At 38.0% G+C, this 24,683-nt stretch overlaps 1 protein-coding gene across 2 annotated transcripts; it reads left to right on the top strand.

The window, feature by feature from the left end:
- Nucleotides 1-396: 396 nt before the first annotated feature.
- On the top strand, nt 397-20,662 carry ZC3H14 (zinc finger CCCH-type containing 14). Of its 2 annotated transcripts, XM_005417434.2 has the most exons (16): nt 397-434; nt 3,680-3,794; nt 6,718-6,758; nt 6,907-7,102; nt 7,446-7,860; nt 8,483-8,643; nt 9,717-9,817; nt 10,448-10,603; nt 12,051-12,125; nt 12,567-12,723; nt 14,255-14,469; nt 16,580-16,700; nt 17,595-17,731; nt 18,750-18,844; nt 19,669-19,775; nt 20,381-20,662. In XM_005417434.2, the coding sequence occupies exons 2-16, from the start codon at nt 3,703-3,705 to the stop codon at nt 20,385-20,387; spliced, it is 2,076 nt and encodes a 691-aa protein (XP_005417491.1). In that variant the 5' UTR covers nt 397-434; nt 3,680-3,702; the 3' UTR covers nt 20,388-20,662. The 2 variants fall into 2 exon arrangements, with proteins under 2 accessions (XP_005417491.1, XP_030920918.1); XM_031065058.1 differs by lacking the exons at nt 19,669-19,775; nt 20,381-20,662 and having other exon boundaries at nt 398-434; nt 18,750-19,611.
- Nucleotides 20,663-24,683: the final 4,021 nt, after the last annotated feature.

Raw genomic sequence — 24,683 nt, 5'->3', positions numbered from 1 at the left:
CACTCGGCGGTCGCAGTTTGGAAATCCCGGCAGGTTTCTGTTTGCCTGCTGAGCTGGGAATTATCTTTTATCAAAGCGACTTAGATTCGTTTTCTTTGCACCTTATGAGTCCGGGTGGTCTGTGCTTAAAAAAGGACAGCTGGGACTTGGAGGTTGGATGGTAGCGCAGGAACTGGTCTATACGGTGGAGAGAGTGAGATTCCGTTACTCTGCTGTCAGCCCCTCGCTGTTAAAACGTCCTATCCTGAGAGTAGAGAATAGGAAAATTTTAACGTGTTAAATCAATGTGCTCAAATAGTAAATGAGAGGAACTTTGCTAAGCCTCCCACGTCTTTGCAGTTAGAAATACTTTGTTGATCCATCCCTTAAATAATATTTCATTATTTTTTAGGGTGCTATAAAAGGAAAGTTACAGGAGCTGGGGGCTTATGTTGGTAAGTTTTGCCATGTGTTCAGCAATCTTCTCTAGATCATTTCTGTTATGTAGGAAAAAACCCAGCTTAGCTAATGGAACTTACTGTTACCTGTGTTATTGCATACAGAAGCCTTAAGCATGAGAAGAAATATCTGAGGTGCTGGACTAGTAAAAAAGAAAGATATATACTTCACAAGATATTATAGTAAGCATAAGAGGAAGCACTATGTGAACATCAGTATATGAAGAACTAAAAGAAAACAACTAAGAAATCAGTCTAGTAGTTTTCCCCTTTAGAAATGGTGGCAAGGGATTTGAAAGAAAAACAAACCATGATGTGAATATCTAAGGAAATTTCTTTGAAGCATTAGGAGAAACATTATATAAAGCAAGAGCCTTGGAAATACAGCAGCAGGTAGCTGTGACCACTCTGAGATGGAATCAGTCTTTCTTAGGCATATTTTTAACAGCTCTTGAATTCAGGGTGAGGTGTCTGTTGAAATTAAGAGAGAGGACAAAGGTGAGTGAGTGACTTAGGAAATTAAAAGGCCAGGTCAGAAACATTATGTGGGACAAACCTTTAAAATGGAAGAGCTGCATTGAACTAATGATGATGAAATACATGTATCTGAATCTTAGAGGCAGGGGCAGATTTTATTTTGGCTTGTTGCAGGAGGGGTGAGCCATGCGAACATCTGTGGTCTTATTGGTTTGTTTGTTTTTTCTGAGCCCGGGAAGAAATGGGTTTTGCACTTCAGAACAGCTCTTTTCTGCAGCAGTAGAAGTTGGTAACTTAACACAGCATTCTGTTGGAAACAAAATACCTCAGTCCTGAAACTGCATTGTTGCTGTCTGTGATGCCTCTTGGATTTCAGGTGAAGAAAAAGAATTGAAAGCATAATATAGTGATCCTGTGAGTTGGAGAGCCAAGTTCAAAGTTTGTTTGAGCCCAAATTCATCTTCTTTCCTATTTTAAGGGAGGCATTGTATTTATGGAAAAATGTATTGGCTCCATAGAAGGGAGTTACTATGAGCTGATATTCTGAAGTCAGTTGGTGCCTAGGAGCCATGTTTAGAACTTTTTAATTGTAAAATCATCTTTTTCACCATCTCAAAGCTTGTATTTTTAAGTAACTAATTTTTTTTGGTTGGTTGGGGTTTTTACCATCATTCCAGGTTTCAGTTTCTCAGTCCTTGATTCTTTGCTTTCTTCTGTACTTCTGAAATAAAAGTCTTTCTTGTCTCCCAATACTGAATACTGGTAGAATACTAGCCATCTTTGATTCCAGCTATGACTGTTCTTTCTTTGTTTGCCTTCTGTCTCTGTATTTAGAGGACAGGTTTCCTGTATTCCCTGGATCAGCAGACAGTGTCTGCAGTTTCTTCTCAGTCAGCTTCTGAACTTCTTTAAATAACTTTGTATTCTTTATTGCTAAGTCTGTCTTGCCTTGGCCTCTTTTTTCTTTTTAAACCACTGTTTCCAAATTTCTATGATTTTTCAGGTTTCTTTTCTTGACTAGAGTATTTTGGACAACTTTTAAAGTAATCTTTGTCAAAAACTCTCCATGTCTGCTTTCATGTAACTAGTAAAAAGTTGGTTCTCCATTATTCTAGCCTCTGCACAAGAACCATGCTTTTGTTTCTTTCTGTAACTGCTAATTCTTTTGTCTTGAAAACTCTTCTACAAGAAGATATTTTGAAACTAACTTGTTGTGTAGAGCTTACAAAGGAAATATTCATATATTTAAAGCAAGATGAAGTAAGTTAATTATTCATCAGCTAGGAAATTTTTCAAAAGGCTGTAGTTCTACATGCAGTTTAAGTTGGCATAAGCCAACTAAGTTACTAAGAAAGTTTCTACAGTTACTAAGAAAGTAGTAACTTACTAAGAAAGTAGTAACCTCCGTCTTCTATCATACTGTTACATGTAATTGTGCTAACTTATGCTTTTATCTGTACTTAAAACATCTTCTTTACTTTGTCATGTGTTGAACCACCTGAAGAACTTACCATGTTTAAAAGTAGTTTGGCCAATAAATAAAATTCATTCTAAGGTCCTTGTGCCGCCTGAAGTTTGCAGTGAAAAAGAAACCCAAACAAAGCAGCAACAACAAAAACTGAAACAAACAAAAAGCCACCAAAAAGAAGTGAGGGTTTAAGCTTGGAATGGGTTATGTTCAGCCAGTTGAGTAGTGGTAGTGCAGGTACAATGTGTGAATGGTATTTTTGTAGTCTAGGGGAGAGAGAAATTATTTACAGTGTACATAGGTATAGAAGAAAGGCAATTCCTTTCATTTGGATTTTGATTCGTATTTTTCATTTTTTAGATCTTTTTAGTGTTGTGTTCTGTCTTAGCTTGATTAAATAAGCACAGCTCTATCAGTACCTTGATTCAGATTCATAATTTGAGGTATTTCCCAGCTGTTTGCACTTACTATTGTTATGATCACATGATGCCGTGGAGTGGGATTGGAGAGCATGAGATGTTTGATTAAACTAAATTGAAGGCAGTGCTCAAGAAGCACAACTAATGCCTTTGAGCAACAGTTGTGGCAGTCAGTCCTTCAGCAGAGGCCAGAGCTAGGCCAAAGTGAAATACCAAACACCAAACTCCCCAACCCCTTAATGTGGTAATGTTGGGCTCTAAGTACCTTCCTGTGCATTCTGAGGAGTGGGAGTGCTTTGTAATGCAAGGAAATGGGTTTCTCACTGTGCATGAAATTGCATGCATTACAGAATAGAAATTCAGTCTTGAGGTTGCTGGGATTTGTTTTATTTTTGTAGGTAGAAAATCTGGAAGTTAATACAGTTTTGATTTGTTCAATGCACATACCAGAAATGGATATTTATTTGTTTAGTTTTTGTAACTAAAGGAAATTTAACAAGGGTAAGGTACTGTATTTGGCAATATTTGAGGTGATAAAAATATTGTAAATGTTTGCTAGTATTCAAGAAAAAGGATATAGGCAGCGGAGTGGCTTTCTTTTATTTTGTTCTTCTTTCCATTCTGTTTACTCCATTTTTAAATACACTGATCTTCAGCTTATGCTCTTGTGTAGTTGAGGATCTTTTATTCCTTGCTTGTAGATGAGACTTGTATTGAATCTCAGAGGAAATGGAAGTCTTGTTAATTTGCTTACCTAATCTTCTGCCTGCACAGTCTTTATAGTAAGACAGAAAGAAGATCGTTACTTGTTTAAAGATGTTTGCTATGTCTTCCATGATTTATTATACTTTAAAACAATGTATTTCTCTTTCTATTAGATGAAGAGCTCCCTGATTATATTATGGTTATGGTGGCCAATAAGAAGAGTCAAGAGCAGATGACAGAAGACCTTTCCCTTTTCCTTGGAAACAATACTGTCAGGTTTACTGTCTGGTATGTTTGCAAGCTGCTTGTCACACTTCTTATCAGTAGTGCAGGACTGCTTTCGATAAGTGACACCTGACATTTTAAAAAGTTATTTATCTTCCCATTATGTAATTTTCATTAATAAAAACGTCTACTTTGCATGTCTAATAAGTACATTAATTTTAGTCTGTCAGCAATTAGGCTTTTGAGGTGATAGTTAGATGGCAAAGGACTGGAGGACGTATTTGTTTATAAGCCAGTCAGATTTGTAAATAAAGTGCTCAGATAAGTGGGGGCTGTATGTTGACTTAAAATTATTCCTGCAAAAGCCCCTGTGAGCATGAGAGCATTGTTCACTGCAGTTAGATGTGAAGGACCAATCTGTTGCTTTTATGCTAACAGTGCTTCAGGTTGCTGTGCATGGGAATTACTATATCAGGGCAGATGAGCAGTGGATCTAATTCTGTGTACTGTCTTTGACAAGGCTTAACGCCAAATGCTTAGGTATTCCCACCTCTCAGGCTATTTATTTATTACCACCACCCGACTCCAAAAATCAAAAGTAGAACCTCAGAATTACTGTGAACAGGACAAGTTAGCAACACTTCAATTCTGCTGTCAGCTCCTGACAGTGTAGATTGATTTATTCCATACTGCATGACAAATTTAGTCATGCATTTTCTAATACTGAATTTGTTTTACAGTAGAGACCTGTAAGTAAATCCATATTTCAGACATTTGACTCTAGAGATTTTGTTGCTTTCAGAGTTATGTATTTTTTCAAGTTAATCCTATTTCTGAATCTCCTACCTAATAGAGCTTAAAAGATCATTATTTTGTTTTGTGTAGATGAGAAAAATACTAAAATTTTTTCTCTTTTTCAGTTTGCTTTCTTTGGCATATTCATACTGACATTACGTTCTGTTCCAATATTTCTTATATGTAATTACTTCCTATGAGCTTTTCTGTTATTGAATAGCAGAGAGAAACATTTTAGAAGTTGGCTATGTTATGAAATTGTAAATACTGACAAAAAAGGAAAAATAGTTCCAGCTATTACATTCACTGTATTAGCTATTTAAACTGATGGGTTTCCAGGTGATAATGTAACTTGTGTGGATATAGTTTGATTTTATTCAGACAGGTTTCATTTTTCTCCTGGCATTTGTCAAAAATATAATAGAGGAGTGCAATTAAACATGGACCATTTTTTTGAAAACTGCGCTGCCATTTCTTTGCTGCCTCTTGTGGCCTGCCTAGGTGCAGCTTTTGGGTTTCAGTGTATCAGGAAATCATGCAGTTGTCTTTCTCATAGTAGTTTTGGAAATCAGACGGATCAGTGAAGTTTACAAGTGGATGAGAATGTAGCTCCTGTACTATGGTTTTGACTGAATCCTCATATACAGTAAAAAATAGTGTCGCAGAAAACACTTTCAGGGCTTTGTAAATTAAATGAAAAAGTGAAAAAATAATAAATATGTAGAGAAAGCAAATTTCATCAAAGAAATCAAGATCATTTTATATATTTATATTTTAAATGATGTATTGACTATATGCACATATACCACCAGCTGGTTTTGACACATGGTTAAATTTTAAACATAGTGACTGTTTTAACCCTACGTCAGTATTCTCATTTTTTATATATATATATGTACACACACACACACACATACATATATATATATATATATAAATACGAACTCAATGTTACGAGTGTTCTATCAGGTACCGAAGTAGGTGTTGGTGAAAAGAAGACAAGATGAAACCTGTGAATAAGCTGTAAGGGAACTGGTGGAAAAGTATTACATAGCATTGTAGCTGGGACTTTTACTTCTTCTAAAGACAACTCAGAATGTATATGTTCTTAAATGTTGGCTAAATGCAGTACTCAGCAAGATCTGCCTTCCTTGGTTTGTCTCTGTAGCTGCTAATTTTGGGCCTTCTGGCAAAAGTTTTGCAGCAATTGTGACAAACCTGGCAATCATGCTGGTTGGCCACCACTTTTTACTCTGAACCAAGTGTCAGATCAGTTATTCTGAGGTCAGTGTGAAAACTGATCTGCATCACCAGAGCTCAGCTGACAAATGTTCTAGTGAAAACTCACAAGGAGAACAAGTATAAGCCTTCATTATACCCACATGCAGTCCTTTCAATATGTTCTTGTCCCTTAGCTAATTTCAAATATTCAGTCAAAATTATGGACTTGCCCGTTATCAGGTTTGAATACCAAGTAAGATATGAGTTTGTGTCGGGGTTTTTGCTTTCTTCTCTCTGTAATATGTGTTTGTTTTTGAGCAGTGTTATTGTATTAAGGCCACATAATTTTTTGTGTTACTTCAGGTTAGTGCCTTTTTCACAGGCAAAGGGCAAATTTGGTACTTTGCTGAGATATTTTTGCTTACCAGCACATCTCAGAGAGTGTTGTTGGTATATACAAAGCATGGTGGGAGAATCCTGAGAATCTTACATACTATGAGTTATATACTGTTTGAGTTTGTACTTACAATTATGTTTAACTCTACTGTGTAATTAAAGTTTCATATGCAAAGTAAAATTTTAGGCTATGCTTTAGGCTTCTGGCTTCGGTTTTTTGAATCTATTTTTTTGATACTTAACTCCATTGATTGTAGTGAAAGGTGGATAGTATTGGCTTTGAATATGTAAACCAACTAAATGCCAAAAGTAGATGATGTGATGAATACTCTACCTGGATGTGCAAGACATATAGGAGGCAAGGTACTTTAAGCCTCCCTTTTGAGGTTAAACATACTGTGGTTGATGGAAAGAGAAGTTTTAAGGGTGGAAAGGCAGTGAGTTTCTGAAAAATGATTAGTTTCTATCTATCTCTAGACAGATATCTCTGTCTTTATTAGTCTGAATGTAAGTTAAAGTTTTTTATTTCTCCTTTTTCTCTTTTGCTTCCTTCCCTGTCTGCTGTCTATTTCAGGCTCCATGGTGTTTTGGATAAGCTGCGATCCGTGACTACTGGTAAGTAAGAAAATGAAATTTTGAGTGAAGGGAGGCTTATTTTTTCTGTGTAGTATTATATGCCTGAGTTGAAAAAATATCTTGTCTGTTTCGTTAATTTTTTGTTTATGTGGTTTAATGTAAAAGTGAAAGGTACCTGTCTCCACAGAACCCACCAGTGTAAAATCTTCAGAATCTAATATCTTTGAGAGCAACCTGCCTTCCAGCAAAAGCAGTTCATGTGTGAGTGATGAGAGGAGGCGGGAAGATATCTTGCCCCCTCTTGCAGTGTCAAGCACTCGGACTGAAAGAAATGACTCCAGAGTTTCAACCAGCTCACAGGAGCAGAGGAACACTGCTTCCAGGTGAGGCTGCTGGCTACTTCCTAGCACACCTTCAGGCATCAGTAGTTGTGTGAGTGTAGTAGCCATTCTAAAGAGTACAGACACTTGGAAAGATACAAGTACTTTTGAAGAGTAAAGCATTGCTACAATTTGTTGTACAAAAAACATTAAATCAGAACTCAGTTCTTTAAGCAACGTAGCTTAAAGATTAGATTAGGGCTTAGATTAATTAACCAAACTGAAAAATATCAGTGTGTTAAATTTGCATAAACAGTAATACATTAATGATTCTTGATTAAAAGACAATTCTCATTTTCCAGGACTTGACTTGCAGATAATAATTGGTGATTTCTTTTTTAATCAGGCAGTCTTGTGAAGATGGTTCTGCATCCCGCTTAACATCTACGGTCAAGCCTTTGAGGGAATTGTCACCTTCTGAAGCTGTAATTGACATTAAACCTGAACCAGATGATCTTATTGATGAAGACCTAAACTTTGTGCAGGAGAATCCTTTGTCACGGAAGAAACCTATTGTGACTGTAACTTACGGTTCCTCTCGTCCCTCGGCCGAGATCTACCGGCCCCCAGCTGTCAGGAGTGCAGATGGCAACGTTCACAGATTGTCACAGCAGGGCAGCCTGCAGGGGAGCTGCCAGTTAGACACACAAGGCTGCAGGTCTTTGGAAACAGGCCAGCTGTGCAATCCAGAAGCATTTGGCAGCTTAGCAGAAGGTCACAGACCCACCTCCAAACTCGGTGCTGATAAAGTGGGCAGTGAGGTTGGTACAACCTAAACTATTGTTCTTGTTAGGAACCTGAATTGCTATGTCCGCTTCAGGAAAATCTTGACCTCAGAGAAATCAAAAGACTTCTGTCACTGGTACCAGTAGGTTTGAGATTTCATCCTTTGAGTCCACTGGTAAAAACAGATGGCATAATTTGACATAATTTTCTGAGAGCTTGCTGCATCTCAGAGTTAATTACCATGTACATCTTTGTCATATTGACTTGGACTAACAGGTTAGCACATTATTGAGCTGCATATGATGAATCAGAAATTATCATTCTGATCTTAAGATTATCTAATCAGCATGATTTTCCCTAAGTGCTATGTGTACCCCTAGCTTTACACAGTCCTGTAAATCAGAATTTTTGACATACAGTTTATTAGCCCAGATACATTGATGATGAGGAGGATTATTGTTACTATTCTATTTAGAACCATGTCAGTTAAGAATCCTTTGGGATGGATGTAAATGTGTCTGATTTTCATATTACCCAGAGCAGTCACTTGTCCAACTGGAATAGAAGTTCTCCATCTCCTGGCTCCAGGTGGAATTGCAGTGCTTTCTTTGCTGGTTTATGCTAAATGAGCTGTTTTGCCTGCTCTGTACGTTGTAGGAGGAAAGCTCCAGGAAGAGACGGCTGCCTGTTGTAAGCTCGGTAGTCAAAGTGAAAAAGTTCTGTAATGATGGAGAAGATGAAGAGGAAGAGGAAGACTATGGATTGCGAACAGGAAGCATCTCCAGCAGTGTGTCTGTACCTGCAAAGCCAGAAAGAAGGTACTGAAAATCTCAGTGTTTCTGAGTTTTCAAGAATTAATACAATGAATGAAAACTTTGGAAATGAGGAAAATAAGTTTGCACTTTCGAAAATTGACAGACAAAATTTAGTAAACACTTCTAATATTTTTTGTACTGTCTCACAACTCTGTGCATGAGATGCCTGTTTATGCAACCCTTTTGCCTTTGATTTTGTAACTTCTTTTCATTATTGCATGTAAGATGCAATAGAGTGTGATTTTTTACATTATTTGGGTGAAGCTTACTGGCAAAAGAACATTAATGTTGACATGTTTCAGACCAGGTATTTATTGTGGTAAAATAATTTTTCAGTAATTTGGTTTATTTTAAGGAATTTTTTTCTAACCAGTTATCACTTGTTCTTTAAGATGATTTCAACTTTTCAAACAGTCTTCAGAGGTTTTTCCTTTTTTTCTGCCCCCTAATTCTGTCCAAGTGTCAGGCATTAGTCAAAATACATATCTTTTGTATCTGAATTTTAACAATAGAATAAGAACATATAAACTAGAGAAGAGATGGTTCTACTGACCTACAGTGCTAGCTTGTATAAGATTTATTTTAAGCTAATACACTGTATTTAATTTACCTTCAGTACCACAGCACATTGGTCTGATTTAAGCTTCCTTATTGTTGATATTAAAGACAAGCAGAAAGCCTTTTTTTACAAATAATATGTTTTTGATAGAATCATTCTAATTATGCAGCTGGATCATATTTCCCAGGATGGCTGCATAATTATTGGTGCCAGCACAAATCTAGCAAGAGATAAGTGGTGGGCAGAGGTGGGAAGAAATTAATGCAGAGAGTGCCTTTCCATATGTAGCATGGTTTTACAGAAGCTTGAGAGGTGAAATCACACATCTGGGCTTCCATTTTTTAGAGCATTTTGTGGATCCCCATCCTCTGAGAGAATAGATTAACTGAAAACTGTTTTGTATAAAATAATTGTAGATGATTTCTGTTAATATTATTCCTGTTGAAACAACTGTCTTTAACATGGATAGTGTTGCTGTGCAATCCATGTATGATTAATTTTTTTTTATTTTCTTTAGACCTTCGTTGCCACCTTCAAAACAGGCCAATAAGAATTTAATACTGAAAGCGATCTCTGAAGCACAAGAATCAGTTACAAAAACAACCAATTATTCCACTGGTAATTAGCATTGATTTTGCTTGTGTTAGTCTATAATATTTCCATATTCTCTTGTATAAATCCAAGCTCAAGAAATCACTTCGAGATAAGACAGAATGCTAAATTGCAAGTCATTTATACTTGAGGGATTTACTGTGTCTTGTTTCATTACATTGATGTTCAGTGATGAATTATGAAAACATAAATGAGGGAGAGGGTCTTTTTGAACCTAAGTGATTCTATGAATCTGCTGCCATTTTTTTGTATTTGCAAGCGCTTCAGCAAAGGGTAATTAGCATCATATGAAGAGACATATTGATGATCCATGATTATTTATATGAAAGATGGAATGAAAAGTGATTTCAAAACTATCAGAAAGTACCACATTAATTGTATGTAGAAGTGGGTGAATGAATATTTTGCTGTTGTAACTCTGATCCTTCTCATGTGTTTTGAGGTGCCATAATAAGAATTTTACACGTAGCTAAAGAGGATTTTTGTGGACACAGATGCTTGGGATTTTTTTTTTTTTTTGTGTGTGTGTGTGTGTAGGAATTTGTGCGAGTTATTTTAGCACAATATATCTACAAACAGTACTATTGTGTGATTGGGTAGTATGTAAATGATTTGCCATTGTTTCTCTATTTAAAGTTCCACAGAAACAGACTGTTCCAGTTGCACCAAGAACTCGAATTCGCCCAGAAGAATCACAGTTAGAAGTAATTCATGTGCAAAGCAGACTGCCTGTTCTGAGTTCTCAGCTTCAAGTAGAAGAGTCAAAGGAGCAGACAGCTGAAGAAATTCAAGGTCATCTGATAATATTTTTCAAGAATTTATACTAGGGAATATCATTTTACAAGCTGAGCAGAGAAAAGGAAAGTAATGCTTTTAATTTTTAAGTCTGCATCAGAAGTTGCATGCAGAACTGCGCTGAAGACCATGCAGTTTTCAAAAGCATGGCTGTCAGATAGATTCATGTATCCAAACACAGAACCTCAGAGGAATTAATCAGTAAGCAAAGAATGTTACAGCTCTGTGGCATGTCACTGAAGAATAATTTTGCATAAGCACTTACATTTGGATAGCTTCTCTTTTCCCCATCTTTTGTACATTTTCCTTAGTATCTTGTAGGAGTAATTCTGTCACAAAGCTTAAGTGAGAGTGAAGATACTCTAGAGTATTTAGAACAATTTTCCAGCATATGAAGTATTAAAAGATTCTTTCAACACGTGGTTTCCGCACAAATGGTTATTAGTGTTTTATTTTTATTCTTCAGTTTAAATATAAGAATATTCTCTTTGCTCTTACAGGATAGCTGATACCAGGCTAACTGTGTCACCTTTGGTTTTTACTTCTGTTTTGAATCTCCTAAAGGGCATAATACTTAAAAGCAATCAAAGTGCCTTTTCAGCATGGTTTTCTTATAGGGGATAGGGGATTGTCTTTGTTAGTCACAAGGAATCATCGAAGTAAGGCAGGAGAAAAAATACTTCTATAACAAGTACTTAGTTTATACTTGCTAAGTGTTTAGATATTTGGATAATGAATAAAATTTGGTTTTGAGTAAGATTTTTATTACATCATCCTATGATCATTGTAAAGGAATGGTAAACATTCATTATTTTAAAAAGATTTTTGCAGTTGCTTATTCCTCATATAGATGTATTTGGAATCTTTCTGCCACCCTAAAGTATGTGAGAAAAAGCTTTATCAGCCTTTGAATTAATGCACAGAAAATAATTATGCTAAATATTTTCACTCTTTTGCCATTGAAATGGAAATGACCGCTTGCTTAGGAAATGTACAGAAAGCAAAAATAAATTTTTAAGCCATATCTCAAATGTGGAACAGTGCTGCTCTGATTTGCTTTAGCTCTTTTAAGAAGATTGTAAAGTAGTCCCTTGCTACTTGCTTTCCTCTGTGTGTGTTCTCTGAATGGCCAACTCCTCTACAAATGAGGAGGAGGAGCTTGGCCTTCATCAGTTTCTGTGCCCACAGACCTCATTTGTACTGAGCAGCGATTATGGGAGCGAGTAGTGTCCTACAGTACTTAGATTTTGCCATGTTACTGTTCCTGAAACAATGGGAAAAGGATTCATAATAATAAGAATGGCTTTTAAAAATGTTAAAAGTGTGAATGTTTTTGTTGTTGATTTTTTTAATCAAAAGAATTAAGAGAGTGTGCCTCAGTTCTCTAATCTATAGTTTCATGTTAACATGCTGTTAAATATGCTTCTTATTGCTGTTTTTTTAGGAATTGAACAAAAGGAGCTCTCTTGTCGGCTTCAGATTGATCCTATGATTGAAGATGCCTTGCAAGTGTCTCAGGGTAAGTCTTGTGATCTTTTATCTTGACATCTAATATTACTGGCCAGTGAATGTTAAGATACTCCTTTTCAATTAATTATACTGATTTCTACAATTATCTAGTTTCTACATCTCTAAGGAATGAATGCATTACATTAGTGTCTGTTCAGGGGATGAGAGATTTGGAGGGGGGGGTTGCACTCTCTCCAAAGCTGTTTCAGCATAGCTGTTCCACTTATAAAATTTACTGATCTGACCTAATATGGCTTATGGCTTCTGTGGATCCACCTCCGTGGAATTAACAGGGAAGTAAAAACGTTTACTGGAAACTACTCCGAAGAAATTAAAACAAAGTAAGATTAGCTTAGTGACCATGTAAATTGATATTAGGAATATGCTATAAGTTAAGAGTACAACTGCCACCTTATTTTACTCCTTTCTATGTAATTTTCTCCCAATGCAGATTACTGTGACCCAGAGTCTCTGGTGCACTCAGATACTCGCTCATTCATCCTGAAGAAGCCCAGGTTGTCAGAGGAGATGGCATCACAGAATCAGCAGCTGGGGAAGAAGGGCACAGAGGCAGTGCGAGTTCACTCAGGACGTCTCATACAGACACGGTGAAAAGCTACTGCATTTAGGAGGGTTGCTAGTCAAATTGCTTGTTTGTGGTTTAGATGGAGCCATTTGGTCAGACTTGTGCTTTGTCAGTTCAGTCAGGAGGTGTGAAATCATGCAAAATGGACTGACTTTGAATAGCAGGAGAAAAAAAGCAGGGGCAAAAAACCTCACAGGAATCTTTCTCTAGGAAAATAATCCTAGGGTCAACTGTAGCTTGAGCAAGTCTTTGATTTGCAAGAAAGAAGAAGGAGCTGAAAGTACTGCTCTTCTGTTTTGATTTCTGAAATCTTAGTCAAGTAACCATTTTGCTTAAATTGCCTTTAGTTTTATACCTGTTTCACCCTTGGATTACATGTCTTAAGAAACATCTTTTAACATAGTATTGAGTGTGGTGAATCCTGGACAATGATTTAAGGCTCCTTACTGGAGAGTTTGACCAGGAGAAGCTTAAAGTTCATGTCAGCTTCAAATGAAGTTCCAGGTAACAAATAGTCCTACCTGTTAAAAGTTAAAGCCACTCTGAACAGCATGATGAACTTCATCACCTGGGCTGCTGTGCTTGAGAATCTGCTGGTGTTTCCTTTCTGCGAGTGGCTTTCAGCAGCCTGTGTAAATTGAAAACAAAACCAACACTGAGCAAACAAATCCAAAAGGATAACCTGGCAATATCACAGTTGAAAGCTGTGACTGTGCTATAGGAGAGAGGTAAATTTTTGTATGTGAATAGGTCAGTTTCTGACTGCTTCAGTCTGAAAGTTCTAGCTCATTATGTTATTCATGTTCTGGTTTCTGTCCTCTTAAAGGCATTCTACAGTGTAGTTGCTTTTAGCCTCACTTCATAGGGAAGCAAAGTTTATCCCCTTGCTGTTTGTCTAAGATGAGAACTCCACAGTTCTCCAAATACTTAGAATCGCTTGTCATTCAGGAAATCCCTGAGGTGAAGTAGATGGGATGATGAAAGGCTGGAGAAAATGTATGTGTTCCCTGTTTTAATGCTCCTTCTTATCCATGCTGACTACTGTCAGATACAGGACACTAGGCTATTGGTGTCTGACCTTTTAGTCTGGCTGAGTGTCAAAGTTCTTAGTATCAGTATTGCAATTCTCTCATCCTAGTTCTAAAAACTTTTATACCACTTGTTTCATAATGTGCTTTTCAGTAATTTTGAGGAGACACATTTGGTGTGTTAAAAGATTTGTAATTCCAAGAATGGTATTTGCTCTCTTTCTCTGCCTCAAAACTGCAAATTCCACAGGATTGACTGTTGGAAAATGGGTTTTTGGATCTGTCTGTTGAGCAGAGTGTAGCAAACTGAACTTGTACCTAGAGCTGTAGTTCTTATTAGTGCCTCAGGGAGACTAGAAGTCCAACTGCTAACTGGAGTGCATTACCAGTAATTGCTAAAAGGTCTGTTACTGCTTGACTCCCCATTGATTAGCTTGTACTACTTTCACTTACTACCACAGCTCACATTCACTCAAATCTCTTGAGTCAGAAAATGTAAATTTCCTGCATTTCTTTGTTTGATAGAGACCAGCCAGAGAAACCTGCTAGTCCCAAGTTCATTGTGACACTGGATGGCGTGCCCAGTCCACCAGGATACCTCTCTGATCAGGAGGAGGAAGAGATGTGTCTAATGGAAGGATTGAAGCCAGTTACCCAGCACATGTGTGCTGGCAAAGGATTGAAAGGTCTTCGAGCACAGCAGATGCAGATTGTAACCAGGCAGCTGGAGAACTGTGATGGTAATTATACTGACCAACAGGATGTAGCCTTGCTGTGCTGCTTGAGCATGGCTACACCTCCTGGATATATCATTCTTAAGAAACCAAAGTGGTGGTGTTTATTCTTCAAATTAGAGCATTCTTTAGGCAAATGAAATCTGGGAGTTCAGTGGGACCCTATCTTCAGAAGCCTTTGTCTTGGAATACTAGAACAATATGGTACATGGTAGTTCTCCACACATCTTAGTATTGATAAAATTTGGTTGGATTATTTTAGTTGGTTTTGTTTGTTTGTTTTGGTTGATTGGTTTGTTTGTTTGTTGTTGTTTTGTTCTTTTTGTTTTTTTGCAAATGTAGTTGGTCTTCATTGCCAGAAATCTGCCCTTCTGGTTGACCTGTTATAATTTGTCCCTGTGCTGATGGACAGGTGATGTTACAGCTAACACACTGACATGCCTTGAACTTTTAAAAATATGTCAGATGGTATTCATGTTAATGTCGAGGATTGTGACACCAGAAGGAGCCCGGTAGTGTAAGGTGTTGGTAGAGTCCAGTGGGCTAGCACCTGAAAGCAGAACTTTACAGTGCATGATTTTACATGAAGGTTTCTATATTCTCTTTCTAGATTTCTTTTGAATAACATGGGAACTTGCTTGCTGAACCACATGCTTGAATTGTTTAGAATGCTGACATGATCATGAAAAACACAGAGGCTACTGTTTTGTCATAAGGCCTGTTGAATACATGCTTGAGGGCTGTGCTTGGATTCATGGTTTTTTACTTAGCTTTCTTAAGAAAATAAGGATCTTTATTTTCTGTAGTAGCAGTGTATCCAAATTTCTGAACTAAATAAAGAATACTGTTTGGTGCTGTACTGAAAACCCTTAAATTGCATGGATCCAACTGTAAATGTGTAATGCAATTATGAGAGCACCATAGCAAAAGATCTTTTAAGTCCATGTCTTTTCAGTTCCCTGGCTGCAGAAGTACTGCACATATCTTAAAGATTAAGGGAATGTTGTGTATTCATGCACTTTACTAGCACAGAGAAACAGTTGTTGGAATACTTCCTTGCAAATCCATGCTTTGCTGTGTGTAGCAGCCTCAGACTCCTCACCAAGGCTGTTAGGTAGAGGAGAGTGTTGCCAGCACAGTCCTAGCTCTGTTAAGGATTCCTGTGAAGTAGCAGGGACGGCACTGAAGCTCACACACAGTCAGATCCATGTGGAAGTGATCTGTACGAGCCGGTGTGGTCCTACAACAGGATGGCATTATTTGGCTTTGGTGGGTTGCAAGGAGAAGGCATAAATGAGGCTAAGGATGGAATGAAGCTGGAGCAATTTGTGTCATCAGTGGGATCAGAGAAGGAAGTCTAGGCAGTGCTGGAAAACTTTGAAAAGCCAAAGGTTTAGGCAAACTTGGGAAAATGAGACAACAGCAACATATGTACAATTGTCTGAATTTGGAGAATAAGGTTTTCTAAGCAATTTAAATAGGAGAAAGTCAAAGTCCCATGTTTCTGTAAGGATAGTGAAGGTATGGAATGTTTCAGCTTGGAATTTCTTAAAATACTTTTTGGATTAGAGTCTGGGTTCAGGTAACTGAAATGTCTTAACAAATTACATAGAAGTGGTTCTTTTTCAGTATATGCCCCCATAATAATAAATCTGATTATCATAAAAATTGATTTTTAACTTTCATCTCTTGAAATAATTTTCTAGAGTAAAAAATATCTTGGAGAAAGAAACATAGCTCTAATTAACTCATGGCTCAGCAGAACAGTCATAACTCAGGTTCAGTTGGGATCATTGCCTTGTCTGTCCAAATCTTTAAATCAGTTCAGATTGAAAAAGAAAACTGATTTATTTTGCTTGTAAACAGTGCAAATTTTATGATTAAGCTGCCAAAAGGCAGCCGTCAGTCTAGTATTATGACTTTCCACGTTATGGTTTTGGAAATTTTCTTCAGAAAATACGATGTACATAAACTCTTACTGTCATGATTTTTTTGATTAAGAGAGAATAGAAGTACAGTGAATTTTTATTATGCTAGATTGTTTACACCAAGTTGCATATAGAATCATAAAGGTCCCAGCTTGGGGTTGTTTTTTTTCTTCTTTCTTACCATCCAGTGGAAATGGAAGACTTAAGTATGCTACAAAAGCAGGAGAAGGTGCTGGAGCGCTGCAAGTACTGGCCTGCCTGTAAAAATGGAGATGAATGTGTGTACCATCACCCCACACTACCTTGCAAGTGAGTAGTACAGAGCTCATCTACTATTTTGATTTTCATTCCAGTGCTGCAAACTTCTGCTCTGTGTCAGTAAATATTCCAAGGCAGCACAAACCTGTCAGGGCAGGATCAGAGCTAGATTATCACACTGTTACTCCTTCTGTTTTCTGCCCCTCTCCTAAGTGTCAGAACACAGGGATGGCTGCTGCACCCTTGCAGAAGAAAACTTTAGTTTACAGTACAGGCTGGTGTTCCTGAGTTGCTTGAAGATGCAGGAATTAGCATCTTATTGAATAGGCCAGCTGTTACAGTGCTTTTGAAGGTTAGGTTATTGTTACATAGTAATACAGTGACTGAGTTTTGAATTTGAAAGAGAAGGTGAACTCCTGAATGTGCCCTGTGCCTTTGACTTCTCTTCCATAAGCAGGAGCAGTCCAGGAAAACAGTGCCTGTTTTGAGGTAACTCTTACCAGATTGGGTAATGTCAGTTACTTGGACATTTGAATTATCTTATAAAATCTGGTGTAACTAAATTCAAAATAAAACTCTTCAGAGAAAACCATGTTACTAGGGAACACTGCACCCCTCTCTGGGGAAGGTCTGATTTCACATTGCCTTTGTCACTCTGTGCTGCACAGTAGGAGGGACGTGTCCTGGCTTGCACCAAGGAGTTTGGGACCAAAGTGCCCTGAGAGTGAGGTGGTTCAGTTGTTCACTGCATGGAGGGGAGGTATACAGGAAGGGCAGCTGAGTGCAGCTGTGTGAGTGCACAGCTCGTGCACTACACCGTGTGCCCCACTTGGGAAGGAACTAAGACATGCCCCAGCCCTGCTGCACCTCTGGCTTTTGTGTGCAGCAGATGTTTGGGGATTTTGCTCCAAGTATGAGCTTTTTACTCAATTTTTTTTCCCTCAGACTTTTTCCTAACTGCAAATTTGCTGATAAATGTCTGTTCATCCATCCAAACTGTAAATATGATGCAAAGTGCACTAAGCCAGACTGTCCTTACACTCACGCCAGTCGACGAACCCCCCATCCATCTCCTAAACCAGGTGAGCACATCTTATTTTCTGAGCTTTCAGTGATAGTGCTAAAGAGACAACAGTATTTTTGGAAACAGAAACTGACAGTGATGAAAAAAAAAATTTTTTGCTTGAGTTGACCTACAACTCTTAGTGCAAGATGAAGAATAATAATCCAGTGTTACTGCAAGAACTGTTACCAGAAAAATCCTCCAATGCTCTTACGCAGGAGTCCATATGAAGGCTGTGCAAGGCCAAAGTGGTGACTTGCACAAGTTGTCTGTTGAAGGGATTAGCCAGCACTGCAGTTTTGCTCAGATTTTTTTCTTAAATTGGACACATTTGTTGTACCGAGGGCTTGTGACACACACTGAAAACAGAGGCTCCTGCTTTTGAACATTTTTTTCATTAATGCTAGTGTAGGAGTGAAGTAGGTGTAGTGATAAGATGACTTTTGGGGTGAGGTTACTTGATGAAGGCAGTAGCTGTGTGATGTGGGTTGGTGTTGAGCCTTTGAACCATGCTGAGGTGCAGGGCCTTTACTGCATGATCTTTTGGAAGTAATTTAGCCCCTAGTCACAGTTCATGCAGTTTTATTACCTTGCCAGACCCCAAGCACAATGTGCTTGTCTTCTGTTATCATTTCCAGCAGCTCCTCCATATTTCTGGAAAGTGCAGTGCCTGTGCTTCTCAGTTTGGTCAGTTGAAACTCTAACAGGCTTCCTGCTGTCTAAATTTAACATCTGAGATTGTCTGCCTACCAGAATCTCTGTGCAATTTGCTGGAAGTTTTGCCTTGACCACGGTACTTCCTGTCCCGAAATGGTGAAAGAACCAAATTAAATTATTACCTAATAGCCTTGTTTTACTCCAGGATCTACTAACTGCATTGGGAAGTGCTGTCTCTATATCTTGCTGAATTTTGGTGTATTATAAAACGGAATTTTTAGCAGAAAGATTGATATATTTGAGATTGTGCAGAGCTGTCTTGAAAAGGCAATATATTCTGATCCAGACTCACTTCCTGATCTTTTTGTTTCTGCTATTAGCACCCGTGCCCACACTGTCCATACCTTCCAGTAGTCCACTGTGCAAGTTTTTTCCAGCTTGTAAGAAAATGGAGTGTCCATTTTACCACCCAAAAGTAAGATATATCTCCTATCTTCCTTCCTTTTTAGAAAGAGACTTGAAACATGCTACTTTGGGGCATGAAATGTTACCAGGATTTAACACTTTTTGCTTTTACTGTTCACATTTTAACTTTGCCTTGTAAGGAGAATACACAAAAGTAGTGACTTAAGGAATTTGGAAAATTATACTTTTAACTTACCTTTTTACCAAATGCTGCTGGGGAGCTTCAAACAGGCCATATCTCTTCAAAATATACCTAGCCAGGATGCTGGGACCTTTTGGGAAGGAATATGTCTCAAGACTCTTGAATCTTCCTTCACATAACTGCAACATGCAAAAACTTTAAAGATTGCCCAGTTACCCTAAATTTATTAATGTAATCTTTATACTACAGGAGTCTATTACTTGGGTACTTCTATAGAATTGTGTCCCTGCATCTAATGCCAGGAAGTGTAGTGCTTTTTTTCAAAATACCCATGCTCAGATAGTATTAGCCAGATATTCTGGCTTTTCTCCCCCCTCAGGTAATGGTGTGTCATGCTCCCAAGTTGTGCACAGAGATCAATTCAAGCTGAACTCTGTAAACTCTTGCGAGCAAAGGAATTTCCACAAGTCAGTGCAGTGGCAGTTTTGGAGCATGAAATTCATAGTTGGTACTTCTTAAAAAGGATTTTTTGTCACTGGGTTGAGCTGGTTGCACTGGTGGAGGTGGGTGTTGGCTCAGTTGCAGGTGAGATGTGTCACACAGCAATACCAGGGTCACAGTGCATTTCAGCATGTTCAGGAGTTCAGGCAGCCAGCACTGAGCAGCCTCTTCTGAAATACTTTTGGTTTCAGCATTGTAGGTTTAATACACAGTGTACAAGACCAGACTGCACTTTCTACCATCCCACTGTCGCTGTACCTCCACGCCATGCCTTGAAATGGACTCGAACTCAAGCCAGGTGAGAAATACTCTAAACCTAACCAAGAAAAAGAAAAGGTGTGTTATGACATTAATGTAGTTTTACTCACAGAAGTAATGCGTGTGTGAGAAACAGCAAAGATGTATGAAGAAACATACCCCTTATGGGCAGCTTTCTTTTGAAGACAACCCTGTGCTGTTGTTTGGTAGTAGTTGTATAAACATTAACTAATGTGATGCAGGCCTGATAAACAAGTGCCCTGCAGCTGAGACAGAGCAGTCACTGGAATCCTGACCTGGACAGGTGGTGTTTTCTGAGTTGTATTTGAATAAAGCTGAAGATTCTTTTACCATTGTTTTATCTTATGTCTAAGCTGTCTTTTCCACAATAGGTTCAGCTGTTTTCTTGGAGTGTTTCTGGCAGAGCAGCTCCTTCCTGTCATCTGCCTGTGATTTCATAAACCAGTAGCAGACTTCCCAAAGCTGCAGCTATGGGCCTGCCATAAGGCTCATGTGATTTAATGATCCAATCTCCTCTGCAAAGGTTTTAACCATTAGAGGGGTAGGGCACAGAGCAATTCTCAAATCATCTTTACAGAGGGGCAGAATTGCTTCTTATGGAATTGTTTTTTACTTCCTCCTCAGTGAATGAATATGATACAGCCTGGGACTGAGCTTTGCCTTCTCTGGACAGTAGAGGACAGGAGGATCAACCACCAGGACACAGGATGCTAGGAAAGACTCATACATTTTGGACTTTGAATATACATTGTTTTCATAAAACGAGGTTGATTGCATACTTGAAATGTCTCTAATTTTCCAAGTTTGTAAGTTTGGACAATTTTACATTTTTTTTACGCTGTAAGAAAAAAACATCTGTGTAAGAAAAGTTTTACTTTAAGTTCCATTAAAAACCTTCAAAGCACATTTTGTGTTCTGTTTGTGTAATGTTCCTTGTTTAAGGGTTGGTGTGTTGAAGAATAAAGTATGGTAGCAGAAGCACTTAGAAAGCTTATTCCTGTGTTGGGATCATCCTGGAAGTACTTTTTGTGCAAGTGTTTGGTACAGTGCACATGGCTGCACTGCTGTCCCAGCACCCAGGGACTGGGTAAAGACAAATGCTTTGTCTTTTGGCTGTTGTTCCAGTGCAGTGGTTGTCACAGTCCTTCTGCTCTTTAAAATGGGAAAAAAAAAGACAAAGGAAACAAGCAGCTTCATAAGCCAGAACAATTAAAGAATTACTGATACTGATACTGTTCGCCACTTAAAAAGCCTATGAATTGCCACTTCACTTGAAAATAGATACTCTGAGATGTCTCCATTTATACCCAGAAGAAAGAAAGTACCACTGAACTTCTAAGGAATTCTTTTTTCCTTCTGAGCACACTGTGGTTTTCTCCTTACAGAAAAATAATGCACACACATGCCCATAAATACAGTTCAGTGATATTAAAATGATTAAAAGTGTTGAACAGTAACATAAATGCACTTTTTTATTAAATCTTTTTTTATATTTTGGGGAACTACATTTTCACAAAAATATACAAAAGAATTTCTTTTTACAAATATTTACATTCAATATCAGAAAAACAATGATAGCTACATATTTTAAACTTAAATTTGACAAATATAGTCTTGAATTCTGAAACTTAACACTCCAGGAAAAGTATTTTTAATTTTTTTTAAATGAAGTACTCAAAGTTCATATTCAAATTTTTAAAAATCTTAATTAATGCAAAATCTGACATTTAATTTTTATATATATATATGCATATATATATATATATATATATATGTATATACTTTAAATAAATATACAACATTGTTACAAGAATTAGATGTTCATGGTGGAAACCAAAATGGAGTACACTTAAACCTGTGATCCATATAATAGGTGACCATACCTTTGGACTAGTTTAAAATACATTTTTTTTTCTTTTTTTTTTTTTTTTTTTTGTTAAAGCAAGAGGGATTATCTGACACACTCCATAATGAAACAACAAATCTGAACAGACAACTGCATTTTAAGCTTAAAGAACTACAGTAAAATATTTTTGTAGGGTGACCTGACAGGGGGCTGGAGAGGAGAGGATGTGCTCTGGTGTTGCACAGAGCACTGCTGGAATGGGTTTCCAGATGAAAGACTGCAAAGAACATTATTTTTCTACAGAATTTCCCAATGCCTTCATTAGCTGTCCCTTGCAGAAATAGCTGCCACCATGAAGCTATTTTCCATGTGAGATGAGGAGACAAGAATTTGTAAGGGCAGCAGAAGACCAGGACCATCTCCATTGCTGCATTTCCACTGCTGTGCTGGGCTGTCACCAACCCACAGTGTTCAGTGTGAGAAAAGCTTTTCCTCTGCTAAAAACAGTGAACAAACCAAGCTACAAAGCTAAACCTGCATTTTTAAAAAAAATTAAACGGTTCTAATGCATTTACTTAGTTTGTTACATTTTCAAGTTATCATTTTGGGCTGGAGTGTATTCTAATACGGAATTTGACATTAAAAATGCTTTAGCTTGCTTCACAAATCAGTAATGCAGCTTTTCCAATACTTTATTCTGTATACCTATAACTGAACTAAAAAGCAGAAATTAAGCTAATTACCAGATACTGCTTAAAAAAATTAAGCTATTTTGCACCTGAAACCACAACACCAGGGTACATAGTAGCAAGAAAAGGAAAAACAGACCAGAAATGTGTCAAGTACTACCCAACAGCACCAATGTTTCACAAAAGTACAGGAAACCATTGTTATTTCATGCAATGTGTGTCTGTGTTCACGCCTGGAGTTCCTTTAGAAAGGATATTTACTGGATTCCAAAACAATACAGTGTCACACATGTCCTGGGTGCAACTGGTGGTTGAAAAAATCATGGTGTTATGGCAGTACCACTTCCAGCTCCATTGCATGGAGAGATCCATGGAATGGGTCCAATGGATCCCCCCTTCTCCCCCGTCTCAAGAATTTGCAATTAAGTTAATAGAAAATTAATTTTCAGCAACAGAATGCTTAGGATTGGCTTTAGCCATTACAAATGACCACCAGCAAATCTGTGGTTAAAGTTGGCCTTCTCAGCCACTACATTGGAAAAATAAACTTATTTGGTGGCTGGGAGGGGGGAGCTGGGACTTCTGTGGGAAGGAGGCAGAGTAGTAAGAGCCAAAGCTAATGAAGGAATAATGGAGGATATTACATAAACATGTCCTTTTTTACCCTAAAGGCTTACAATCCTGCAGAGGACTGAAACTAAAATACCCCTCTACTACAGCCCTTTTTCAGAACCCACCATTGCAATGCTCATTACAATAATTTACATTTTATTCTTATGGCCTCATCTTCTTCCTCAGCCCCACTGAGAGCAGCTGAAGGCAGCACCAGCTTTATGAGCACCACACACAATGGGACAGTGGCAATTGTCCCTTCATCTTAGAAAACTGCTAAAGCACAACTGGCCTTAATCCTCTGGTTTCACACACCCATTATGTGGGTGCCACTTAGTAGTTAAGTGGATACAACCTGCTCTCCTTTACAAAGTGTGAGTCATATAGATCACATCACTGGAACATGACAATACTTTGGGGGATAGCATTAAAAAACAAAAAACATTTGAGGTTTTGGTTTCTTTCTGTTTTCAATAAGCTCTCACGTGACATCAGTGCCCAAACTAAGCAAGATATGTGCTGCAAAGAGCAAAATCACTTTGTAGGGTCTTGAAGGTATCCCACAAACAGCAATAGAAACTAAGGAAATACCTACAATGACTTCTGGAAGAGAAACCCAAACATACCAAGCAATAGGAATATCCTGCCTCTCATGTCCCAAACACAACTGCCCTTTTGCAAGTGGAGTAGGATCAGTCCTGCTATTCATGCACAACTTTTGTGTTTCTTACAAAGAGTTGCTACAAGTCCAGTTGTCTAACCAGCACCTATAATGGGCTTGGATTGTTTTTTACATGAAGTTTACCATAATTATTTCCCTTTTTAGTAATGGTGTACTATGGGATAAAATAAAGAATTTTATACTGATTTATTTCTCTGATATATACTAATTTATATACTCAGATGTATTTGTTGGGTCTAATTACATTCACCTGACTACCTCTATATTTGAATGCCCATGGCATGGAAGCACTGAAGGAAAATTTGGCTCAGGTAGGATCTGAACCACCCTCTGCAGATTCCTCTAGCTGTCACACCTTGAGTTAAATGTAGAGCCCACTGCTTTCATGTCTGTCATCTTAAGTGTTGTGAATGCCTGGGAACTGAATCAAGAACTGCTGAATAGGAAAGAAATGAGAGGCAGTAATCGCAACAGCTTGGTTAAGAAGAGTTTTCTGAAGTATAATGTTTCTTTGGTTTAATATTTTTTGTTAGAATAACATTTCCAGAAGAAGCCTATTAAAACAATCCAGGTTTGATTTAGGTAGAAAGACAAGTAGCCTTTTAAAATACATCCTTCAACTCTTTTGCCTGAGCTCTCAGTACTGCAGAGCACTTCTGTCTTTATAGCCCTTTCTCTGTTCCACTGCAGCCACTGCAGCTGTGGGTAACCTGCACTTTGCTGCTGCACCTCAGCTCTGAACAGGTGTCCCACAGGTATGGGAGTGGAGACAGCAGTGAGTGAGGGTGGCTGCATCTTCCCAAAAACAGAGCAACCAAAGTTGCCTGCAGCCTTTCCTTGAGCACTCTGCGGCTCTCCAGTCCTTACACTTCCCAAGCAGCCACTGAATGCTTCCCACTCGAAACAAGATGTTTGCCACTCACCACTACCCATGTCAGTTCTTTTGTCTTTTGCCTATTTTTGAGTGTTTCTTTCTCTGCTTTCCTTTCTTCTGCCTTTTCTCCATGTTTCTTTACTGATTTCCTGTTACTTCTTCTTCAAGCCTCTGTTCCATAATTCCAAAAGGAAGAGGAAATGATAAGCATTATGGAAATTAGA

This window comes from Geospiza fortis, unplaced genomic scaffold (genome assembly GCF_000277835.1).
Source record: "Geospiza fortis unplaced genomic scaffold, GeoFor_1.0 scaffold54, whole genome shotgun sequence".
In the NCBI taxonomy this organism is placed as follows: domain Eukaryota; kingdom Metazoa; phylum Chordata; class Aves; order Passeriformes; family Thraupidae; genus Geospiza; species Geospiza fortis.
This window is presented reverse-complemented; position numbering and strand designations above follow the sequence as displayed.